The sequence below is a fragment of the Barbus barbus genome (genome assembly GCF_936440315.1).
Source record: "Barbus barbus genome assembly, chromosome: 11".
Lineage (NCBI taxonomy): Eukaryota > Metazoa > Chordata > Actinopteri > Cypriniformes > Cyprinidae > Barbus > Barbus barbus.
In genome coordinates this window covers 1980583-2005870 of record NC_136739.1, presented here as the reverse complement: position 1 = coordinate 2005870, position 25288 = coordinate 1980583, and the positions used below count along the sequence as shown (strand labels likewise).

Sequence of the window (25288 nt, the reverse complement as noted above, 5' to 3'; positions counted from 1 at the left end):
ATGCCAATAAAAAAAAAAAAAATGTAAGACTGTATATAACCATGGAAGATCTGCATATATTCAGGAATATTCTCTGGTTTATTACCTCCAGCTTTTCTTTCTAAGTAGCACTATCTGCTTGCTTGTGTAACTTCTGATCAACTCAAAGTAAATCCACTTTGGTTAAACTACAGAAGAGCCATAATACTGAAACTAGATTCAACACAACACATCTCTAGTAATGCACCAGAGACGCAATATGAAGCCCGACACTTCTGAGAGTTCACATTTGTACAGTGAAGCGATTCAGTTCACTTCGCATTACCGCGTGCATGCTACAATGCGTGATTACAATAAACAGCATGCACAAATAATCTCTGTAATAGGATACATACAAGTCAAATGTAAATCTGAAGCATATTTACCAGCCACAGCACTGAGCAGAAGCAATGTGCACAGCCCCAGTGACAGCACTGATGCTCGGTTTAGGATCCGCAGTCTCATCCTGATGATGGTCCTGCTGCTTCTGGATGGGTTCAGCTACCAAAAAAAGTTATTTTTCCCCTCTTCTCTATCGACCGAAGTTCAAACTCATGTGCTCGAAGGGAATAGTCCGAAATTAGACGTGCAATGCATGATTTTAGACGCCTTTGGGTTAGTGTGTGCTTTGATAAATAGATTACAAACGCATTTTCTCCACGCTGGTTTGGAGTTTGAGCGATTATACTTCATGCAGTGTATGTGATCCACTTCCTCGCATGTCTTCAGCCCCTTTAGGAGAGGTCTCAAAACCTGCTGCGATCGCGTCTCGGTTCTTATCGGTGTTTATGAACAAGATTTAGTTTGATGTATTTGGTTCGGGTCCAGATGCACGAGCAGTATCTTAATATGGGTCAGGTTTCTTCGTGTCAGTCCGCTTCAGTCGTTGTTTAGCTTCACAAGCTGACGACATGACCGACATTTCCCGGCTTTATTCCTGCATTGATGCCAGAATAATGTCTCTGAAATGAAGCAGATCTACGGCAGAAGGCGTCGAGTCCATCGGTCGGTTCAAGCGGCCGAACAGGAGATACATTGAGTCTGATTCGAAGCGACAGAGGCCTTTGATCAACAGCGCGGCGAGTCTCAGTCGATGAACTGATCTCCGGTCAGGGTCTGCTCGGGTAAATTAGCGCATTTCTCCCGGTGTGGATGATTATCGCCCCGCGTATCGCGTCGAGCTCCTGCGGCCGCCCTCGATAACTTCAGCTCCGCCTAGAGCAGACAGATGAAGGGCAGACAGTCCTCCTCCTCCTCTCTCTCTCTCTCTCTCTCTCTCTCTCTCTCCCCCCTTCTCTCTCTCTCTCTCTGTCTCCCCCCTTCTCTCTGTCTCTCTCCCTCTCCCTGTCTCTCTCTCTCTCTCTCTCTCTCTCTCTCTCTCCCCCCCCTCTTCTCTCTCTCTCTCTGTCTCCCCCCTTCTCTCTCTCTCTCTGTCTCTCTCCCTCTCCCTGTCTCTCTCTCTCTCTCTCTCTCCCCCCCTTCTCTCTCTCTCTCTCTCTCTCTCTCTCTCTCTCTTTCCCCCCCTTCTCTCTCTCTCTCTGTCTCCCCCCTTGTCTCTCTCCCTCTCCCTGTCTCTCTCTCTCTCTCCCCCCTTCTCTCTCTCTCTCTCTCTCTCTTTCTCTCCCTCCCCCCTTCTCTCTCTCCCTGTCTCTCTCTCCCCCCCTCCCTCCTCTCTCAAACCAATTCAAGTTGTCTCGCTTTCTCTCCCCTCTCACCCATACACATTTTCCTTGGTTACAATAGTTTCCGCCAAAACACCTCACTTGCTACATTTATGCGGTAATTTGCAAAAATTGTTCATAGCAGAAGAACAACCATAGTATGTTTTTATATGTAGGCCTACCATACATAAATACATTTACAATATATAATCACTATTACTTTGTAAAAATAAAATGTAAACTGAAATCATATTTTGTTTCCCTCCCAGTGACTGCTTTTCTTCTTCTTTTGACGAACATACAGAAGGATCTCTGTGGTTAATTCATTTAATATATAAACACTCCCAGTTTCTGTTAACAAAAAAGCTTGAAAACAAGAAATGTTGTCATAATTTCTGTGAAATATCTTGAGAACTCCTGTTTGAAAGAAATCCTATAATTATCTATGATTAATTTCCAGTAGTACTACGCTATTTTGGCAGACACTGTTTTTATTAATTATCTTTTTTAAGAGTTATAAATTACGCAATGATTACAATGCAATATTTATGTGTGTAGGTAACAGAAATGTAGGAGTTAATCTGTTTCTCGTTACTAATATTTTTACTAAATACGAATAAGACATATAAAATTATATGATTTTTTATTTTTTTACTTTGAAAATTAAATATGACCTAGTCATATCATCATAAGTTTCAATACTGTCCAGCTCAGTCAGATGACATATCAGTACATTTTATAAGCAAAGGTTACTAGCCTTTTTTTATTTGGTATTTTGAATATGAAGGGAGGACTTTTATTGCGGTTGAAACAGTCAAAGTTGAGCAAGATTTTGACTCCGACAAGGATGTGGAAGGTTTAGCTCTGTGGGTTACTTGAAGCCACACAATGTTTCCACACAAACAGCGCCCCCTGGTGACTAACACTCTGTTCCAGTTCATATGGGGTCAAACAACAAGGCCTCTCAAGAGATACAAAACCCTGTCATTAAACTAAAGTGCTCTGTAATTGATTTTCAAAAGAAGCCATCACGCATACCACAGATCTGATAGTATGCATGCTGTAACAGATATTGTAAAAATACAAATATTTCTGCATTTCGCTTTCACTCAAAGCAACTTATGTTGCATTCAGTGTATAGTATTATTAATGTATGCATTCCCTGGGAATCAAACTCAGTACCCTGGGCTTTCTCAATATCAAACAATGTGATTCTGAATCAAGTTTATTAAAAAAATTAAGAAAAAAATAAGCAACAGTATTACATTTCATTAAACAGATTGCTTATATTGCACACACAACACTGACAGAATAGCTTTGAAAAGTATTGTAAACACAACTGCAAAGCTTTCAGCTGTAAATTATCTGACAGACATAAACCTGACCTTTGCAAATAGTTGCCTTAAGATGATATTTTGTAGCTGATTAGCATTTTAAGCATGCTTTACAGCATATTGAAATGTTTTTTTTTTAATGCAAAGTAACAGTAAAACAATTTCAGACCCTGAGTGTGAAATAAATCTTAGGCTCACAGCCAGAATTATTTAATATTAAATGCAAAAATATAGTGTTAAATGAACTATATAATAGTCATTAGACATAAAGGAGTGTTTTATATCTTTAGCTTTGGCTGAGAGACAATCGCAGCTCTTCCTCTCTGATGCTTCTGTCCAGCCTCTGTGTCTCTGAGTCCAGCACTGAGGGGACGGGCCGCTGGGAGACCGCAGCTAGAGACTCGTTCAGATCCCGTCTCAGGGACATCAGACTCTGGCTGTTCTTCAGAGAGCGATCTATGAACTCTGCTCTGTGCTGATGGTCCACGGCCAGCGTGAGACGGAGATGATGAACCTAGAAAATTAGGTTCAAGTTTTGAGGCTAAGTTATATGCCAAAATACAAATTAACTGGTGTGTTAAGTGTTCAGAACGAACCTGTTCTTCCAGCTCATTGGCTCGGACTCTGAGACGCTTAAGCTCTTCCTTTTCGGTACCATCTGACAGGGCCTATACAGCACAAATTTTATTTTTTTTACTTTTTCACTAGCAATTAACACTTAAAAGACACATAAAACAACTGATTACAATAAAAAAGTTTGGTATTAGCATGTTACTAACAGCATTATTATTGTTAACAAACTATTAAATTGTTTTCAGGTAAAGGAAATAAAGCTAAAATAAAACAAACATTAGATAATTATTAGATAACAAAAAAATATAAAATGTTACACTGACAACTATTAACAGAAAATGAATAAAATAATTAAAAGCGAACAAATAAAACGTATAAAGTTACACAAAAATGAAAACTCAAATTAAAAATTTAAATGAAAACTGAAAATTCAAAGCTAATCAAAATATTAATCAATATTATAGAAGTATATAAATAATACTAAAACAACAGCTAACAAAATTATATTGTAATAAAAATATATTCTACTAACAAATATTGGGTACTTCTGTGACAATCCATCAGAGAGAGACAACCAGAACAAAACACAAATGTATTCTCTCCATCATACCAGAACTCCAGCTTCTGTCTGTGACAGCTGATGCCTCAGTTTCCCCCTCTCCATCTCAACCTGGGGATGGCCACATATATACAGTAATCATGCGTATGAATCATACTGACATCATAATATATGATCCCCTTTGTGAGTCGTGCACATACCTGTGTCAGCGTGTCTCTCAGGTGCTGTCGCTCGGTTCGAAGTCTCTCAATCTTCCTCTCCAGATGACTGTTTTTCTTCTGCAGAAGGTTCTGTTCCACCTCCAGTTGTGCCACGGCCCGCTGCATCGCCGAGAGACGCCCCTGCACTGCTGAGTCTGTCTCCGCTTCATTTACAGACTGGGCCTTTGGTTCAAGCTCTTTCTCCTATTAATATTGCCCAAAACAATTCATCATAAACTAATAATTCACTGCATAGTGTGTTCAAAGGGGACATGTCATGAAAAACAGATTGTCCTCGCTTTTTTGAACTAAAAGAGTAAATATCCTATGGCTCAAAACAAAGCTCCCTCCTCAGTGCACTCGCGCCATTTATAGAAACTAAGCCTAAAACGGTCTAATTTAAAAATTGCCACACTGCTGATATCACAACCATGACTGGTCATGTTTACATTTGATCAACCGCTTATTCAAAATTCAGTCACATGGTAAGGGCATTTTTGCTTGTTTCGCATTCAAAAAGCGTAGCTAATTATGTCTATAAAGAAGTTTTAAGACAGTAACAAGAAAAGCACATTTAATTAGGACACAAAGGGAGTCAAAAATAATAGCAATAAAAAAAATTACAATTGCTTTTGGTACTAGAAAGTGAAGCTACCAAATTGTTTAACATAACTGTTTAAAAAGTTTGGGGTTTGTAAAAAATGTACAGTAATGTTTTTTTTAAAGAACTCTCTAATGCTCACTCAGGGTTTTTTTTTAATCAAAAACAGTAACAGTAATATTGTGAAATATTACATTTTCTTATTTTAAGATATTTTAAAATGTAATTTATTCCTGTGATGGCAAAGCTGAATTTTCTGCATCATTACTCCAGTGTCACACGATCATTCAGAAATCATTCTATGCTGCTCAAATAATATTTATTATTATTCATGTTGAAAACAGTTGTGCTGCTTAATATGTTTTGTGGAAAACATGGCACATTTTTTCAGGATTCCTGAAAAAATATAACATTCCAAAGAGCAGCATTTATTTGAAATATTATAAATGTCTTTACTGTCCTTTTTGATCAATTTATTGCATCCTTGTTAATTCATTTCTTAAAAAAAAAAGGCTTTTGAATGGAAAGGAAAATGGCCCATTTCATTTTTTTTTAGGATCAAACAGAATGCTCAACAGAGCTCCAGATACTAGTCTTAGATAATTAAACTAATTTATCTATAGAGGTGCACGCAGTCATTTTTTATTAACCAGCCAAACACTACTCGATTCCTCTGTAACCCAGTGTTTCTGGACAGTTTTGGTCACAGAACACACAAATTAAGGTTGATTGAAAAAAGGAGATTTTTATGTTCTGTAACTGAAATCTTTAGCTTTTGCTGCATCCACACCAGTAGGCGTCTGAATAAAGTCCAAGGCCACATCAGCACAAATACACAAATATGTATTTTTATCTGTGACCATCACGACTCATTTTATGCTAGGTATTTTAAGATGTCTCTGCCTTACTGACCTGTGATGTATCAGCTCCTGCCCGCTTTCTCTTATGCTCCTGTTGTTCCAGCCTCTCCTTATAGTAAATCAGCGTGGATTCAGTTTTCTCCAGAGCCGTCCTGACACGGTCCCTGTCTTTACTCAGCTCCTCAACTCGCTCTTTCAGAGCATATACTTCAATGTCCTTCTCTCTGAGGAATCTGTCCCTCTCCTCATTTTCTAAAAGGACAGTAGACATTTGTTCCTTTAGCCTTTCCTCATTCTCTGGTGGTCCAGTTTTTATATTCTCCTTTCTTATTGTGGAGTGCAGTCTGTCGATCTCAGTCTGTAGGGTCTGAGCCTTGGTCCTCAACCTCTCAATTTCCTGTTCCTTTTTTGTAAGGTCCTTTCTAAGTGTGTCTGTCTCTAACAACTTGTCATGAGACTGATATTCAGCATTTCTCTCTAGGAAGTCTGATAGAGTACCATGGCCACTATCCATCTTTATTCCATTGATTTTCTTTTCAGATTCTCTAAGATTACGTAAATCCTCTTCCATTTTGGTCTCAAGCTCTTGTTTCTCTTTCTCTAAGGTTTCCATTTTTTCCCTCAATATCTTGGTATTTCTTTTCTCATCTTCAAACTGATCCTGTAACCTAAGTTTTGCTGATTGTTCTTTATACACCATTTCTCGAATACTCTCCAGCTCAGTTTCTTTGTCCTTGAGTCTCTCTGACATTAATTCTAGTTGTCTTATGTTTTGATCCTCCGCTTGCTGACTTTTTATTTTCTCATCTTCATATTTCTCTTCCATCAATTCTATCTCCTTTTCCTTTTGACTCATTGTTTTTCTGAGGAGCTCCCATCCCTCGAACACAACTTGTTTCTCTTTATTTTCTCGTTTGAGTTCCTCCCAGTCTTTACTCTCTCTTCTTCTGTCCTCTCTCAGTCTGTCCACTTCCAGTCTCAGCTCTCTGAATCTGTTGCTCAGTTCCTCCGCTTCTCTGGTCCTTTCTGCTGCCAAAGAGCTGAGTTCAGTCCTCTGATCTTCCAAGATGTCCATTCTAGCCCTCGCTCTGGTCAGCTCAGCCTCTCTCTGCTCTGCTACGCTCTTCATGGTCGCCAATTCTTCTTCTAACTTCTCCTGTCTTAGCAGCATTTGTTCCTTCTCTCGCAAACCTTCCTCGTTTTTCTTCCCAAGTTGTTCCTCTTGGAGTTGAAGGGCAGTCTTAAGCTCCTGTTTCTGCTTCTGTAACATCTGGACTTTGAGTAGAAGATCTTCAGCTTCAATCTGTGCTGCCCTAACACCTTTTTCTCTGCTTCTGACCAACTCGTCCTTCTTTTCCTGCATTATGAACCGGAGTTTCTCTCCCTCACGATGACTCTCTTCTAGCAGTTCCTTCAGAGTCGCCATCTCCTGAAGGCCTGCAGTCAGGCCCTCTCGCATCTTCTGGTTCTGTTCTTGTCGTTCCTGGATTTTTGACCTGGTTTCTTCTTTGGTTCTTGAAAGATTAACCAACTGTTCTTGTAAAGTATCCACCTGGGCAGCAAGAGCTTCTTTCCTTTCTTTTGCATCATTCAGCAAAGAGCTTATCCTGTCCTTGTCTCGCCTTTCTCGAAGCGTTTCATCTCTCAGAGCCTCAATCTCTCGCTCTTTCCTGCGAAGCTCTGCTGATAGATGGTCTCTCTCCTCCTCCCGCTCTCGTACTTGAGCCCCAAGCTTCTCCACGCGTCCCGTCTTCTCCTCCATCAGGATATGCTGACCTTTTTGCAGATCCTCAAGCCTGGCTCTCAGCCTTTCCCCAACCGTCTTTTCATCTCTCAGTTGGGTCTCCAGTCGGCTCCTCTCATCTTCAATCTGACTCAAAGACCTCTTCAATCTTTGTTTCTCCTCTTCACTGTTCTCTACCCTGGATTCAAGCACTTGTGCTTCCCCTCGGCTCGCCTGCAGCAGTTGTGACAGCCTTCCCAACTCTCCTAACCGTTCATCCAGTTTTCCCTTCAGCATCTTCACCTCTTTGCCCTGTTCGCCTATAAGTTTTTTCAGATCTTCAACAGTCTCCCTCTCTTGATCTCGCTCACGCCTGACCAATAGTAGCTCTTGATCACAGTCTGTAAGTCTCTCCTCTTTCTCTCGATGCTGACACTTTTCCTTCTCCAGTGCCGTTTCTGTCTCCCGTAGACTGCTTGAAACTTCAAGTTTCCTCTGCTCGGCTTCTAGCAGCTTTTCTCTCAGCCTTTTCATTGCTTCTTCCTCATGGTGGACTCTGTCTCTTTCCTCTTTTTCTTTTTGTTGTAAACTCTTCTTCAGTGCCTGTGCCGCCTCCTCAGTGTCTTGTAGGAGGCCAGTTTGGCGTTCAATGTGTTCTTGTTGCTCCAATCTTATCTTCCTGCCCTCCTCATTCTCCTGGTTCAGTTCATTAATCTTTAGTCTCAACTGCCTCAACTCTGTCTCCTTCTGAAGGAGCTCTCCTCTCAGTATCTGCTCCCTATCCCTTTCCCCAATCTCCTGTCTTTTCCTTCTCTCTTCTTCCCTTTCCACCGTGTTCACCCGGTCTCGTTCCATCTCAATTAACTTGGCTTTGCACCTGTTCACCTCTTCATGTTCTGCTTTGAGCTTCTGTTCGAACATCTTCTGTTCTTGCACAAGTTTTGCTTGTAATTCTTTTATCTCACTATCTCTCTCATCCACCCTTTTTAGTGTCTCCTCTTTTTCTCGAATGACTGCCTCCATTTTGGTATTGAGATCTTCTAATTCTCTATTCAGTTGTTTCTCCTGTTCCTTAAGCTCCAGTTGCTTCCTGTCCATCTCTTTTTGTTCCTCCACCTCCTTCTCTTTCATCTTTGAGTTTTGCTCCTTTAAAAGTTTAAGTTGTTCGTCCTTCTGCTCAACATCAGCCTCTAGTTTCTCTACGATTACCTCCAATGACTGAATTCTCCCTTTGAGGTCACCAATGTCCTCTTCTCTCGTTTGTGCCTCTTCTTCTCTTTCTCTAAGAAGCTCTCTTAGTTCTGTCCTCTCCTTTTCAGCAACCCGGTTTACGCTCTCCTTCACTTTTTCTATGTTGTCAGCTCGTCTCTTCCACCACTCCACATTGTCTTTCACCTCTTTCAGTCGCAGTTCAAGAGTTCTCTTTTCTGTGGACAACATAGTTTGTAATTGTTCAACATCTTTATCTCTTTCTTCCACGAGTAATGAGAGATGTTCTTTCTCTCTCATCAGTTCTTCAATTCTGCTTTTGAGCTCTATCAAGTCTCCGTCTTTCTGTTCTAGCTGTCTTCTCCAACGCATATCTTTCTCCCGCTCTTGCTCATCTCTTTTTTTTTGTTTGGTTTCATTTTGTCTTATTTTCTCAATTTCTCTCTCTTTCAGTTGAGTGTTGTGTTTCTCCAGGGCTTCTAATCTACTCTCCAAGCCCTCTTTCTCTTGTAACTCTATTTCCAGACTCTCAATTGTTCTCTCGAGGGATTGGACTTTTGATTTTAACTCTTCGATTTCCTCTCCTCTCGTTCGTATTTCATCCTCCTTCTTTCTCAGCAGATCAGACATCTTTGCCCTCTCTCTCTCTATGGTCTTGAGGTTCTGACTTTCTCTTTCCACACTTTCTATAAACTTCTGATTCAACTCTTCTTTCTCTCTTTGAACCTCATTTTCTCTCTCCTTCCATCTCTCAATCTCATCACACACTTCTCTCAGTCTTAGTTCGGCTGTTTTCCGCTCTGCCGCTGATTTCGTTTGTAGTTTCTCAAGTTCTGTGTTTCTTTTATCCAAGATGTCTGAAAGCTCTTCTTTTTCTTTTAACAAACCATCAATCTTGTTACTCAGTATCTCCACTTCTCCATCTCTCTGGCCGAGTTCTGCATTCAGAGCTTCTCTCTCTTTTTGCCATCTTTCTCTCTCTGTTATGCTCTCTTCTGCTTGTACTTTGTTTTTCTGTGATTCATGTTCAACATCTTTCTGAATCCTCTTGCATTCCGACTGCCAGTTTTCTATCTCTCTTTCACTCTTCCTTCTTTCTTCCGTTGATTCTTTTCTTTCCCGTTCTCTTTGTGCTGTCTCTCTCTCCAAGCCTGTCTGTAGACACTGAATCTCTCCTACACAGTTTAGAGAGAAAAATGTAAAATGTTTATTACACACAAATACACCAACATATTAAACCAGTAAAGTGAATAGCCAATGAGAAGTTTTTATAATAAGATGGTCCGACCTTGCAAGACATCTTTGGTCTGTGTCAGCGTTTCCACCTGTGTTTGCAGCTGACTGCACTGTATCTCCAAACCTGAGGCCTGTTCCTGAACCTGAGCAATCTGCTTTTGGAGGCATGCCACCACACCTCTGAAGAGAGACAGCAGCAGGTTAGAAACTAATAGGGGATTGGTACAAATATGGTTCAAACAATTAATTCTGATCTAGTTATACAGATCTAACATAAAATAATTTATGTTGATTTTAAAGGTTAACAACCTAGCAACTTGTTCCTATTAAGAATACGTTTTAATTGGTTAATTGGTTTTGTCTGACAAAAAGGATGACACTAAAATAAGTTTAAATATATTTAACAAAAAATGTGCTCATATACCGGAGTTCCTCTTTGACCTGTGCGAGTTCCTCCTTCTCTCTCTCCAGTGAACATACTGTGTCCTCTAGTCTCTGGCTCTCTCTAATTAGGTCGTCTCTCTCTCGTTCAGCTCTTCTCTGCTGCTCTGCTGCTTTGAGCAGTTCTGCCTGGACACTCTGCAACTCCTTCATTATCGTGCTGCACTGCTCAGTTAGCTGAAACACAAACACATCATCACTGTCCATGAGTAGAGCCAAAACACAAGAAGTATTCGAAAACAGGAGAATTATGTGTACCGAATAATATACACTAAATCCCATCATTATCAAAACCATAGGGTGACCAGGACTCAATCAATAGTATTTGTTATGGAATGTTTCTTTATGTGTTTTTGTGTGGGTTGGTCTGTTTTACTGCCAATTACCTTTCACAGCATCTGTTTAAATACCTGTATTTCCTTCCTATTGTTGCTTGACTGTTACTGTGTTGTAAACTCCTTGTTAATGCAAATCTGTGTTTTTGTAATCACATGCTGTTACTAGACTTTGTTACCCTGGAGCACAAAACCAGTCTTAAGTCGCTGGGGTATATTTGTAGCAATAGCCAAAAATACAGTGCATGGGTCAAAATTATCGATTTTTCTTTTATGCCAAAATCATTAGGATATTGATCATGTTCCATGAAGATATATTTTGGTAAATATATCAAAACTTAATTTTTGATTAGTAATATGCATTGCTAAGAACTTAATTTGAACAACTTTAAAAGGCGTTTTTCTCAATATTTAGATTTTTTTGCACCCTCAGATTCCAGATGTTCAAATATTTGTATCTCGGTCAAATATTGTCCTATCCTAACAAACCATACATCAATGGAAACCTTATTTATTCAGATGTATAAATCTCAATTTCGAAAAATTAACACTTAAGCCTGGTTTTGTGGTCCAGGGTCACATACAGCTACATCTAAACAAATTTGAATATCGTGAAAAAGGTCAATATTTTTTGTCACTCATTTCAGAAAGTGAAACCCATATATTATATAGATTCATTACACAGAGTGAAACATGCCAAGCCTTTATTTCTTGAAATTTTGATGGTTATGGCTTACAGATAATGAAAACCCAAAATTCAGTTTCTCAGAAAATTTGAATATTACATAAGATCAATAAAAGAAGGATATTTTAAACAGAAATGTCAGGCTTCTGAAAAGTATGTTAATTTCTATGTACTCAATACTTGGTTGGGCCTCATTTTGCATGAATTATTGCATCAATGCGGCGTGGCATGGAGGCAATCAGCCTGTGGCACTGCTCAGGTGTAATGGAAGCCCAGGTTGCTTTGATAGCGGCCTTCAGGTCATCTGCATTGTTGGGTCTGGTGTCTCTCGTCTTCCTCTTGACAATAGCCCATAGATTCTCTAAGGGGTTCAGGTGAGGCGAGTTTGCTGGCCAATCAAGCACAGTAACACCATGGTCATTGAACCAGCTTTTGGTACCTTTGGCAGTCTGGGCAGGTGCCAAGTCCTGCTGGAAAATGAAATCAGCATCTCCATAAAGCTTGTCAGCAGAAGGAAGCATGAAGTGCTCTAAAATTTCCTGGTAGATGGCTGCGTTGACTGTGGACTTCAGAAAACACAGTGGACCAACACCAGCAGATGACATGGCAGCTCAAACCATCACTGACTGTGGAAACTTCACACTGGACTTCAAGCAACATGGATTCTGTGCCTCTCCACTCTTCCTCCAGACTCTGGGACAATGATTTCCAAATGAAATGCAAAATTTACTTTCATCTGAAAAGAGGACTTTGAACACTGAGCAACAGTCCAGTTCTTTTTCTCCGTAGCCCAGGTAAGATGCTTCTGACGTTGTCTCTGGTTCAGAAGTGGCTTGGTAGCCCTTTTCCTGAAGACGTCTGAGCGTGGAGACTCTTGATGCACTGACTCCAGCTTCAGTCCACTCCTTGTGAAGCTCTCCCAAGTGTTTGAATCAGCTTTGCTTCACAGTATTCTACAGCTTGCGGTCATCCCTGTTGCTTGTGCACCTTTTCCTACCCAAATTATTCCTTCCAGTCAACTTTGCATTTAATATGCTTTGATACAGCACTCTGTAAACAGCCACACCTTTCAGTAATGACCCTCTGTGACTTACCTTCTTTGTGGAGGGTGTCAATGTTCATCTTCTGGATCATTGCCAAGTCAGCAGTCTTCCCCATTATTGTGGTTTCAAAGAACTATTTATACAGGAATTTATACTGTAGGGATGGTCATTAATTGAAACTCAAAATGTAAATATTCTAATATTTTGAGATACTGAATTTTGACTTTCATGAGCTGTAAGCCCTAATCATCAAAATTAAAACAAAAAAAACTTTTGAAATGTTTTACTTGACATGTAATGAATCTAAAATATATGAAAATGTCACTTTTCGAAATAAGTTACAAGAAAAAAATGAACTTTTTTTGTATCTGTATGTGTGTACTATGCTTGACCAACACATTCTGTTATTATTGTGGATGTAAGTGTACAGTTGTGTTGCTCGGTCTTCTCAAGTCTTTATGTTCTGTGTTTTTTTTTCACCTTACATTGCACAGCTACTCAAACAAATAATTGTCCAATTATTTAACAATTTTATATTAATTTCACAGTAACAATTAGTGAAATATTTCATTATTTGTATTGTTCTAATTAAAAAGAAATAATTTTATAATTACATAATGCACTTTTGTTTTCAAACTTTTGTGAATAATTAAAAAATTATAAGTAAAATATGTTCTTTTGATTGATAATTTAATTAATACACACACATACTTGTACAAAGAGAGAGAATTACTTGTCGACTTGCTCCTAGTTAGAACACAATGTTTACTTTTCAAAAATGTATTCTTTTGTGTGCTGAATCTAATTTGCAAGCAGTCAGTATTGTCAGAGTTTCTCACCTCTGCAATCCTTTGTTCATTATTCTGCTTCTCTTCTGTGAGAGCAGTCACCTCCCTCTCTCTGTCCTCTCTCTCAGTCTCCAGCTCATTCTCCAGCTCTCTCTCTCGGTCTCGGAGCTGCTGCAGAGTTTTCAGATCCGTCTCTCTTCGTTCCCTGGAACACAGTGGGATCATCAACACAAGTGTGGTAAAGAATCACTGGCTGTGAAAACACAGGGCCAGCATAATACAGACAAATACAACAGCTGTTGAGATAAACTCAGACATTTATAGTGTCATCTAAAGTACTCATTAGTATTCCTACCAAACTAGGAGGTAAAGGGTAGGCATTATAACAATATTTATATCAGGATATTCTTAGTTTAGCAGTGTTATAATATATGAAATACATTCTTTTTAATTTTGCATTTCTATCATTATAATAATGAAGCTTCCAAGCTAACATACTCAGCACTTTAATACATCTACAGCCTTTTCATCAGCTGACTTTTAAATATGTTCCTCTGTTTCACAATAAGGAGCAACCTTAATTTGTTGGCCTCTAGAGACGTGGCCTTCACTTCCCTGCGCAGGCCTGCCATCTCTGCGCCACATGCCTGGATCTGGGCCTGGGCTTCTGCCACCTCCGTCTCCAGCTGAGGGGTCAGGAAAACAAAAAATCACACCTCTCATCCCTCCATCCCAAACCTGGCCCTACCAGCAACTCAATCTGGCGCTGGATCAAGTAATTAAAGGCAAGAGACCCGTGACAGCTTGCAGGGATTTGGTCACGTCCCTAGGCAGTGTAAGTGATCTATGCTAAAGATGGGCTAAACCTGCGTGCCAGACCTGCAGAGCACGAACACTGAGTTCTCTCTTGTCCTTGGCCAGAGCTTCATTTAAAGTAGCCATTTTCTCCAGGGCATCTCGACCTTCTGCCAGCTCCCTCTTGAGCTGGGTTTGACTGGAGGACAGGGCCAGTAATGACTCCCGTGCCTGGAAGGGAGGAGAGAGGGAAAATGAAGGACAACATAAAGGAATGATTGAGAGGTTTGGATGGGTGACAAAATCCAGGATGGGAAACAACACAACTCAGACAAAACTCCATCGGTTAATTTTAGCAGGCAGAATTGCCTGATGTTCCAGGGCCAGTGTGTGAGAGCTTTGGGCATTTTGACACAGCTGTTTTGCTTATGTACATAGTATACACTCACCATGTAGTCATGGTCAAGACAATCTGCTGAAGTTCAAACAAAGCATCAGAATGGAGAAGACGTGATTTAAGACTGCAGGCAAATCAGATTTTTTCCTCAAATTAGAGGAAGACTGTCCACACTATTAATTGCAAGTGATAGGATTTGTGTGTCCAGACATAACCAACCTATCTGCATGGATTGCTTTGGTAACAGATGCAGGAAAAATAATTATCTCACCCTTCAAATAAGCACACTGTCAAGTTGCAGAGCAGAACTGGTATATATTGTGATGTTCCATGCTATAGTTACAGCTGGCTTCAGCCTCGTTCAAATACTATATGAATACTTCCAGCATTTCTGTCACTGGACTTAATGATAGCATTGTGTGTCACATTAAGAATGACACAAAAGGCAATTTGAAATCGGATTTGAGCAGCCATAGTGTCCAGACTGAGACGCAGCTGTAAAAATTTAAATGGAATTGCATTTCAAACCCCCTCCAAATGTGGTTTGAATCAGATTTTTCCAGACTTTCAAAAACCCACAGATCAAGTCTGAACATAGTGACTTTGAATGTGGAATGGTTGTTGGTGCCAGATGGACTGGTCTGAGAGTATCTCAGAAACTGCTAATCTACTGATATTTTCATGCACAACCATCTCTAGTGTTTACAGAGAATGGCCCGAAAAAATAGAAAATATCTAGTTTTGTGGATAGAAATGCCTTGTTGATGCCAGAGGTCAGAGGAGAATGGCCAGAGTGTTCGAGCTGATAGAAAGGCAGCAGTACCTCAAATAACAATTTGTTACAAACGAGGTATGCAGAAGAGCATCTCTGAACATGCAACACATTCAACCTTGAAGCAGATGTGCTACAGTAGCAGGACACCACACCAGGCACCACTCCTGTCAGCTAAGAAGAGGAAACTGAGGCTACAATTCCCACGGGCTCTAAAACTGGACAATAGTAGATTGGAAAAAGGTTGCCTGCTCTGATGAGTCTTGATTTCTGCTGCCATATTCATATGGTAGGGTCAAAATTTGGCATAAAAAAAATCCTGCCTTGGGTCAACAGTTCAGGCTGCTAGTGGTGTAATGGTGTGGGGGATATTTTCTTGGCACACTTTGTGCCCCTTAGTATCAACTGAGCATCGTTTACACGCCACAGCCTACCTGAGTATTTTTGCTGACCGTGTCCAACCCTTTATGACCACAGTGTACCCATCTTGTGTTGGCTACTTCCAGTAGGATAACGTGCCATGTCACAAAGCTAAAAAAAATGATCTCAAATTGATTTATTGAACATAACAGTGAGTTCACTAGATTCAAATGGCCTCCAAAGTCACCAGATCTCAATCCAAAAGAGCACCATTGGGATGTGGAGCAGGAGATTCACATCACGGACGTGCAGCCGACTGCGTGATGATATCATGTCAATATGTGCAAAAATTTCTGAGGAATGTTTTCAGCACCTTGTTGAATCTATGCCATGAAGAATTAAGGCAGTTCTGAAGTCAAAAAGAGTCCAACCCGGTACTAGCAAGGTGTACTTAATAAAGTGGCCAGTGACTGTATGTCATCAAGGTTACGCTACCATGCAAAAGTTTGGGGTCAATTTTTTTTTTTTTGTAAGAAATTAATATTTTATTCAACAACGACGCATTGAATTGATCAAGTGACAAAAAAAAAACATTTATAATGCTACAAAATTTTCCATGCCAAATAAATGCTGTTCTTTTGAACTTTCTATTCATCAAAGAATCCTGAAAAAACTATCACAGTCTCTACCAAAATATTAAGCTGCACAACTGTTTTCAGCATTGATAAGAAATGTTTGAGCAAATCAGTATGAAAGATTGTAGTAATATTTCACATTATGACTGTTTTTACCATACCAACCCCAAACTTTTGAACAGTAGTGTATATAACTGGCTAGGTTTTGCTGAAATTGTGAGAATGATTTGTGGCAGTCATTCTATCAGTTTACCTTGAGTAAGGAATCTTTAGTGTCAGCGGCCTCTTGCTCAGCTCGTGCTCTGTCCAGCTTCTCTCTCTCTAGCGCCGCCTGCAGGCTGTGCATCTCCAGACGGGTACGAGTCTCTCTCTCGCACAGCTGAGCGGTCTCTAGCATCTCTGTCTCCATGCTGATTTACAAATAAACCTCAGAGTTATTCACCAGCAGAATTTAGCATGATGAGCATGACTGAACAGGGCTCTAATGACACGCACATCCTAAATGAATTCTGCATAATGTTAAGCGGTGATTGATGGACAAGCATACCGTTTCTGTCTCTCTCTCTCCAGCTGGATTCTCTCCTCCTCCTCCTTCTCTCTCTGTCGTCTCAAGTGTTCATTCTCCTGTCTCAGCTCCTCGGTGAGTCTCTCAGCCCCTTCTACCTGACTGCGCAAACTAGTCACCATCTCCCTCTCACTGTCACACACACAATGTCAGTTTTACAATTATGGCCAATAGCAATTAGCCAATAATTATATGTAATGGCTGCTAACAAAATTCTGTACTATCTTGTGAAAAAATACATTAACGTTCAAAAGTCTGGGGTAAGTAAGATTTTTTATATTTTTTATATTTTATTTATATTTTATCATAATATAAATTTATATTTTAGCATAAATTTTATGTATTTATTTATGTTATATATGTTTTATTTATTATGTGATCAGAAATACAATAAAAACACATTTGTGACATTTTTACAATTTAAAATAAAATAATTTATTCCTGTGATGGCAAAGCTGAATTTTCAGCATCATTATTCCAGGCTTCAGAGTCACATTATCAAATCATTCTAATATGCTGATTTGGTGCTCAAGAAACATTTCTTCTTATTATAATTATCAGTGTTCAAAATATCAGTATTTTTGTGAATTTTTTTTTTCAGGATTCTTTGATGAATAGAAAGTTTACAAGAATGTTTAGAACAGAATTTACTTGAAACAGAATTATTTCTATTATAAATATAATATTATACATGCATTTACTGTCACTTTCGATCAATTTAATGTGACTTTGCTGAATAAAATAGTAATTACTTTAAAAAAATATCTTACTCAACCCAAACCTTTAAACAGTACTGTAAGTTAAAAAACAAAACAGTAGATTCACTCATTTTAATTTTAAAACAGTGAATTTGGGTTATGCAATACTATAACGTACAATATGAAAAATGTTTCTAATTTTAAATTTTACATTCAGTGTTATTAAATTATAGGCATTTTAAAGATTATTTTAAGTGATAGTTAAAATTTAAAATGTAAAAATAAGGAAAGGAGATCAACTAAAATTAAATATGCAATAGCGATCGGTACCACTTAATAAATAAAAAAATAAAAAAAATAAAAAAACCTTAGCTGATAACCAATATGGTTCAAATATTTTGTAAATAACCTAAGATGATGCTACTTTACAACACATTTTTTTAAATACAGTTAATCAATTAGATAAACCGCTTAAGGTAGCCTTCAAGAATATTAAATCCTATTATGGATTTTTATTATGGAAAATAAATGCATATTATAAGACAATGAAAGTGTATTTTGACCTTGCATGCATGTCAACCTGTTATTGGGGACTCCCAAAACCAAAATATGAACCTTTCATTATCCATAATAGGGGCACTTTAAGTGTATTTGTATAATGAGATAATCAAGCATCCTTCACCTGTTCAGTAGTTCTTGTGTGTGTTTTATCTGCAGTGCTCCCTGATCGGTCTGTTCCTGAAACGCCGCTCTCTCACTCTCCAACAGCATGATTCTCTGCTCCAGTGATTCTTTCTCTGCTCCAAGTCTACGCAGGCTCATCTGAGCATCCTGACAAAAAGATCTGGCTTACTAAGAGGTACCATCAGCCAAAAAGGAAAGTAATTTTAAAGAACATGTTATTTTATTTAGATAAAAAGATGATAAAGCCGTTGTTTTTGTTTGGAAAACCATGCACTGAAGAATTGTTCACAATAAAACCAGGAACATGTATTAAGAAAGCAAACAGGGTAAATTCTGATTTCACGCTGACCAACCTGTACTTCCTGTTGTCTCAATTGCAGGGCAGTCTCAGCTTGAGCGATGACAGAGAGCATAGAGGACAGTCCTTCACTGGACACATCATCTGAAGACAGAGAGCTTGACCCTCCGCTCATCTGCTGAGAGCTGAGAACCCTTGACTGGACAAAAAGACAGAGAATACATTAATTCATTCATGCTTCACTAAAATAAGGACAATGTATTCCCCGTTCTCAATCGGACTCACCAGTGTCGTGACAGCATGTCTGACAGACTCAAAGTTTCTCTCCATTTCTATCTGTCTCTCCCACTTCCTTTCTTGATCTTTTTCTCTCTCCATCTCCTGCCTGTGTCTCCTCTCCATCTCTGCCTCCTGCTTCTCCAGTTCAGATTCAAGAGCTTTTATTGTCATGTTCAGTTCTGTGATTCTGAAAAGATCAAAGTATAACATCAATATACTGAACACTGTAATTAACACAGAACTATATGTAAATATTAGTGCTGTCAAATGATGAATCGCATCCAAAATAAAAGTTTTTGTGTGCATAATATGTGTGTGTATATTTATTATGTATATATAAATACACAAACATGCATGTATATATTTCATATATAAAATACATTTTATGAATATAAATATATGCGTGTAAATGCATGCAAGTATTTTCAAAATAGATACAGTATGTGTGTGTATTTATATATACATAATAAATATTCACAGTACACACCCATATATTATGTAAACAAAAACTTTTATTTTGGATGCGATTAATCGTTTGACAGCACTAGTAAATATATGTAAATATTTTTTGAATGATGCGTAAATGTGTAAAAAAAATTCAGAATCAGAATGTGAATCAGAGTTCTAAATCAATTTATCACCAGCAAAATCATTGCAAATATATTGTAAATACTTGAAATAACGCAGTGGAATTAATGTTGCATGAATCCTGTAATGACCTGCTCCTGAGTTCCAGGGTCTCTGACTCGATGTCAGCTTTTAATTCAGTCGACTTCCTCTTGCCAATATGTTCATCACTGAGATCATCAAGAGACAGCGGCCCCTGGGAGGAGAAGAGCGGCTGCGCTGTAGTGGAGTGGCCTAAAGAGGAGTCGTGGGGCATCGTGGGAACTGATCGAGGAGAAGCCCATACAGAGAGGAGAGATGAGGAGAGACGAGAGAACTCAGCTCTCAGCTCCCACAGGTCTCTGTAGCACAAAAACACAACAAATGCACACTAACAACAAGGTATAGAGAACACATACACTACTGTTGGGGTCAGGTTTTTTTTTTTTAGAAGAAAAAAAAAATGGGAACACTTTAATATAGGGACCAATTCGTTGTTTAAATATGTGATGTAGCTTCATAAATTTACAGAATTCATCAAAAATATCTTAATTTGTGCTCCGAGGATGAATGAAGTAATTAATGACAGAAGTTTCACTTTTGGGTGAACTATCCCTTTAAGTGTGTTTTTAAGTTTTTTAACTGTGAATCATGTGACACTGAAGACTGCAGTAATGATGCTGAAAATTCCATGCTGCAATCACAGGAATAAATTACATTTTAAAATATATTTCAATAGAAAAGTTATTTTAAATAGCAAAAATATTCACAATATTACTGTTTTTAAATCTTCTTTCAAAATCATTTAAAAATCTTACTGACTGCAATCTGTTGATCAGTAGTGTATTTCAACTAGCCTGATGCTAAATGGCCATATTTTTGCTTTTTAAAGCATAAATGAGTTTTTTCGATGTGTCCTCACTTGTCAGTAGCCGTCTTCAGAGAGTGACACTGGCGTTTGAGAGTGACTACACGTCCCCACAGAGTCATCAACCTGGTCTGCTCCTTCCCCATGTAGCCTGTTAAAGCCTGTATTCACAATAAAGGTACAACAAATTGAATAAATCTGAATTAAAAAATAACTTGTTTTATAAATATAATATTGCTTATTGAATTAATAAAACCAGTACATGCTGTTTTTGCATTGTGGGTCATCTGAAGGGTACAGTTTGTCAGAAACATGTGGTAGCACAGTCAGTGTATGCCACAAACACTCATCCATCTGTGTCTGTCAGTCGAAGAATGCAAAAACCCGAAGAAGCAAGTGCAGCAACATCTCCCTACTACTTTCTCTGTAACTCCAGTCTGAGCAAGATAAATCATTGTGCCAATGATAATGTTTACAACTGCAGAGTTGTGAGAAAATGCTGATTGTGGATATCACAGACATCTGAACGATGCCATCTTTACTGCATAATAACAGCATTGAGTGTCAAATAAAATGCATTTTAAAACATTTGTGCCTTAAAATGTAATGTGAAAAATGGTTGCAATCTTTGAGGTTATTTTAAAAGAGCTAACAAGAAGTTAGTTAACCTTTGTGAAACCCATTTTTGTCCTTTTATCATTTTGCCTGTGTTATTGCCAGCTGCATAAATTTTGGCACAGGAGTCTATTTTTATTGGAATTTTACTATTTCACCCCCATTTCCTTGAATAAATCTATTTTGCACTAGGTACAAAAATTGTTCCTCTCAGGACCTTAAGGACAAAAATGTCCCCATTGAAACCCCATTAAAACTGCTATTTTCAATCACTATGCCATTTAACTGTTAATAGGCTTTCATTCTGTTGGCAAATTTCAGTTTTTTACTAGATGGTGCCATTTTTTCCCAGGTTTGGCCTATAAAGCAAATCCTCGCTTTATTCATGTTTTCTGCTTCTGCATATTATAGAGCCAACTGGATAAAAAATGCAGCTATGATTGTGTGGGTGTGTTGGTATGGATGTCAGAGTGTGGTTTGTATGTGTGTCATAAAAAAAAATGGTGTGTGTGCGTGTGTTCTTGTAATATTTGAGAGGGCAAAACTATACTGCAAATCACAAACCCAACTCCTATATGCACCAGCGGAGTTTTGCTGGCATCTAATGGGGAAAATTTGGTACTGCACCCAAACTAAATCTTACTGAAAGCTAATTTTTTGAGATATCAACCTCAAATTTGGAACACAACTCGTTTAGATTTATGGCTTTGATTTTCTAGCAGGTTTAGAGTTCAACATGTTTCATAAAATATACATTTTATATAAAATATTGTTTATAAAGCATTTTCATAATCTTAAACCTCTTAAATCTTAATCTTTGTTTCACTTTTTAAACTTTTTTTTTTACAACAATCTGCCATGGGTCTTCTTTAAAATAAGACCAATCTTAACTGTGCTCCCAAGCTTCAAATTTTTATGACAGCTTTTTGGCATGGACACTTTTGTCCACTATGGACCGGTGTAACTTTTTTTTATTGACGCACAAGGGTTAAAAAAGTACTGAAGAAAACTTACTTCTGTAATGTCTTTTCAGTCACATCCCCTAATGGAAGACACACACTCAACTTTGCTTGGTGACAATATATTACAGCACATTCCCTAATGCACTGATAAAATCCTCAGAAAAACTGAGCCATTGCTAAGCAACTACCAAAAGCTCATGAACCAGTTGTAAGGCCATGCACACACTGCATATTTCAGGACCGACAAATGCACTTAATGCTGCACATTGAAATGACTGTAATTACGAGATGACAACAACACAACGATTTTGCGGCGTTTACATCTTCAGAAATGATCTGTTTCTATGGCAACACTTATAATGCCAGAAATGGATTTTGTAGATTTACATTTACACATATCACTGTAGCTTCTTCCAACACAAAGTGTTTCCAGTTCATTAAATATTTAATCAGTATGTGTGTGTTGACTGTGATGTCTGGGAATTGATCTCTAGACCTCACCTCTTTCTCTTTTTGCCAATCGATTTCCTTCTGCACCACCTCCTCCACCGCTTTGGACCAATCGGCTGTTAGCTTTCGAAGGTCGTCCTGCAGGGCTTCATTAGCCTCTGTTGATTGGCTGAGTAGACTCCTCAGAAGAGCGCTGACCTCCGAGAGACCTAAACATCTGCTCCAGTGAACAAACACAACTCACAGTCACAGGAATTCAAGCTCTGAAGACGTAATAGTTATTTACACGGCTCCTGCACCTCTGCTGTTCCTCCTCCAGCCTGATGAGGGTGCTCTCCAGTGTGTCACTGCGCTCATCCCGCAGCACCCTCTGTGAAATGCACAGCGTTAATGTGGCACTCACGGATCTCCAGGATAACACTGAGGACTGTTGCTCGTCTCACCTCTCTGATCCTCAGCTCTTGCTCCTCACTAATCGCCTGCTGCTCCAGAGTCTGACAGCGAGCCCTGTACTCCAACACCTGACATGCATGAGCACATACCAGTGAGAGACTGTCTGTATGAACTGAAATATGATTGGTCCTCTTAAATGGCTAGGTTAATGAGACATTCACATAAAATGCATTTTTATTGCTGACTAATTGTAGAGGCTGTTCTAGATGCCCTAACAACTGGCCATAAAACAAATATTCTTGATGTTAAACAACATGAGGAAGCATGTAAAGCAATGCATGAAGACAAGTAATTATCAATTAAAACATGCTTCATATTTTCAACTATATTCCTGTATGTGGGCAGTGGTAAATCATATAGAGCAGCACTTTCAGACTAATGAATTTCCAAGATTTTTGCATGACTTTTCCCGTTTTTGGTTGAAACTTGAATCAGATTTTTAAAAAATAAATTTACAGAGGTAATATTCAGAAATAGTATTTCTAGCTTAAGAACTGACATTACTGGATATGATATATTGACTATATCATATCATATTGACTATATCACACTATATTGACTAAATGAACTTCAGATTTTGTTGTGGAGTCAAAAAGGTTGAGAACCAACTTCATTCAGCTTTGTTGCTTCACTGGACAAAGTGGCTGTTGTTCAGATCCATGATATGAATACAAAACGATTAAGTCCTACAGCGACCTTCACCATCACTATTAAAGGAGTTACAGTACATGAAGTATTATTAAAGTTGTGATGAAGCAGCTGTGAGTTCAGACCTTGTTCTGAAGTTTATGAATGAGCAGAGCCTGTCTGGCTTCTCTCTCTCTGCCCTCTCTGAGCTTCCTCCGCCATTCTCGCTGCTCATCGTCCAGACGCACGGATAATGACAGAGAAGGGTCCAGCGTCTGAGACAGCTAAACAGCATGGGTACAAACAGACAGACGGATCATAAGTTTGCCATGCTGTGATAGACGGTGTTGGTGGTGATACCGGTGGTAGATTTTTTTTAATAGTAATACAAATAAGTTAGTTCAGTTAGAGAACAGACACTACAATTAAAACTGAACACATCGAACATCACAAATCAGATTTCATTTATCACGTGAGGAGAGCTCACTGAAGAAGAGTCAGGTGACACAGACAAGATCATGGCAGAAGAGCTTCAAAACCAAATGTAAAAGTGCCTGTTTTAAAAATAATGTGGATTTTGAAGAGCCTGTTGACCTGCCATTTATCTAAGGTGATATTTTGGAAGGTTTTTCTTAACATTTGTTTCTCATTTATTTGGTTCCACAGTATATGCTGATATTTATTTGATTTAAACTGTGATTTTTTCCCATTATTTTACATCAAGGTGTATGCAGTCCATGCCTCCGAACATTCTTAATCGTTTTGCTAATAAACATTCTACGTTTTATAATTATTTGTACTGATTTACTTTACTGATTTTCAGTTTTGTATACCCATTTAAATTTGTAATTTATATTAGGCATATAGCATGGTGTATTTTTATTCGTTTTGTTAATAAAAGTTATGTTTTTATTAACAAATAACAACTCTAGTGTTCACTCTGTTATTGATGGACCAGACACGTCACTGGCTCCTTCCTCACCCTGTCAGTCAAAGCTTGAGCTCGAGACTCAAGCTCCTCCCTCTCCGCTCTGCTCTCTGCCAGCTCCTCCTGCAGACGCGATAGCTCCGCCCTCAGCCCCGCCCTCTCCTCCTGCCAGCCAATCAACAGTTCTGATTCCATAGCCAGCCATCAGCTGTGAAAAACAAAAACATTTATTTAGATGAAATGATTCAAATTAAACACTTTTACACTAAATAAACATTACACACACAAAAAATGTAGGACAAGGCCCATCAGGAATTGATCTGAATGTGAAAAATAGTCACTGTGGTCATTGGTTAGATGTCTATGGGGTAGAAATTTTCACTAATTTTTTTGATAATAGATCGACAAGACAAGTATTTTCTGTATTTGCAATAACACGCACTGATAAATCGCTCACAATAAGATCAAGAACATATATTAAGAAAGTAAGTATGGTACATTTTCATTTCATCAGTGATAAAAATAAAGAGCTAAAGCTTGGTGGAAACTCGAACATCTATGAAGATTGCAGATCACCTGTATCTCTTTCCAGCATTAAATAACTGTATTGCAGACTAAGATGAGCAGTTATGGGACAGTTATATGACATGATTAATAACACTGGCAGCTAGGAGTGCCTCAGGCTTTAGTTCTTTCATTCAGTACTGATTCAGATATCCGCAACATATTTATATACCAGCAGAGAGCTTTATTAAGTCTCTGTTACAGTGCAAATATAAAGTAGTAGCTTACTTTACTTGACTGCGTCCATTCCCGTGTTGCTACAGCTCTGATATGCGTGTGTTTGTTGTTGTTTTCCTGCAGCATCCGGGGAACTGTATCTTCAGTGTTCTGCCCGAACAGCGCCACCACGCGACGCGGAGACACGCGTTTATCATCTCTTTACTGCTGCATGCTGAACATTGGGCCTGATATTATGCTAAAAACATCTAATCGAGGCTCTGCAGATTTGCTAATTGGATAATTATAT

General features: G+C 38.7%; 2 protein-coding genes across 4 annotated transcripts in view; both read right to left on the bottom strand.

Annotated features, from left to right (window-relative positions):
• LOC306877198 (bone morphogenetic protein receptor type-2-like) overlaps positions 1 to 1344 on the bottom strand; it is a 75137-nt gene extending 73793 nt beyond the window's left edge. Inside the window, exon 1 of one of the 2 annotated variants that reach the window (XM_079428790.1) lies at positions 405 to 1344. In XM_079428790.1, the coding sequence (XP_079284916.1) occupies positions 405 to 483 (79 nt within the window). In that variant the 5' untranslated portion in view covers positions 484 to 1344. The remainder of the gene's footprint in view (positions 1 to 404) is intronic. The other variant, XM_079428789.1, reaches the window with a different exon arrangement.
• A 1527-nt stretch (positions 1345 to 2871) lies between these two features.
• Positions 2872 to 25135, bottom strand: LOC306877164 (uncharacterized protein). 2 transcript variants are annotated; one of them, XM_079428730.1, is made up of 23 exons: positions 25051 to 25135; positions 24313 to 24466; positions 23477 to 23614; positions 22694 to 22771; positions 22550 to 22620; positions 22302 to 22467; positions 20278 to 20384; positions 19469 to 19717; positions 18756 to 18936; positions 18526 to 18669; positions 18171 to 18319; positions 16773 to 16922; positions 16479 to 16635; positions 14146 to 14292; positions 13843 to 13952; positions 13318 to 13471; positions 10399 to 10592; positions 10027 to 10154; positions 5859 to 9913; positions 4346 to 4549; positions 4197 to 4256; positions 3610 to 3681; positions 2872 to 3527 (listed from the first exon to the last, which is right to left on the bottom strand). In XM_079428730.1, the coding sequence occupies exons 2-23, from the start codon at positions 24451 to 24453 to the stop codon at positions 3300 to 3302; spliced, it is 7083 nt and encodes a 2360-aa protein (XP_079284856.1). In that variant the 5' UTR covers positions 24454 to 24466; positions 25051 to 25135; the 3' UTR covers positions 2872 to 3299. The 2 variants fall into 2 exon arrangements, 1 of the variants encoding a protein (XP_079284856.1); XR_013784874.1 differs by having other exon boundaries at positions 2894 to 3527; positions 4119 to 4256.
• Between the last annotated feature and the right edge of the window lie 153 nt (positions 25136 to 25288).

Excerpts from the sequence above, each read along its gene's own strand:
- LOC306877164 (XM_079428730.1), bottom strand. The coding sequence starts at position 24,453 with ATGGAATCAGAACTGTTGATTGGCTGGCAGGAGGAGAGGGCGGGGCTG. Across the intron at positions 4,550-5,858 it reads CAGGAGCTGATACATCACAG|GAGAAAGAGCTTGAACCAAA; the intron begins GTCAGTAAGGCA and ends CAATATTAATAG. Across the intron at positions 3,528-3,609 it reads CCAATGAGCTGGAAGAACAG|GTTCATCATCTCCGTCTCAC; the intron begins GTTCGTTCTGAA and ends CTAATTTTCTAG.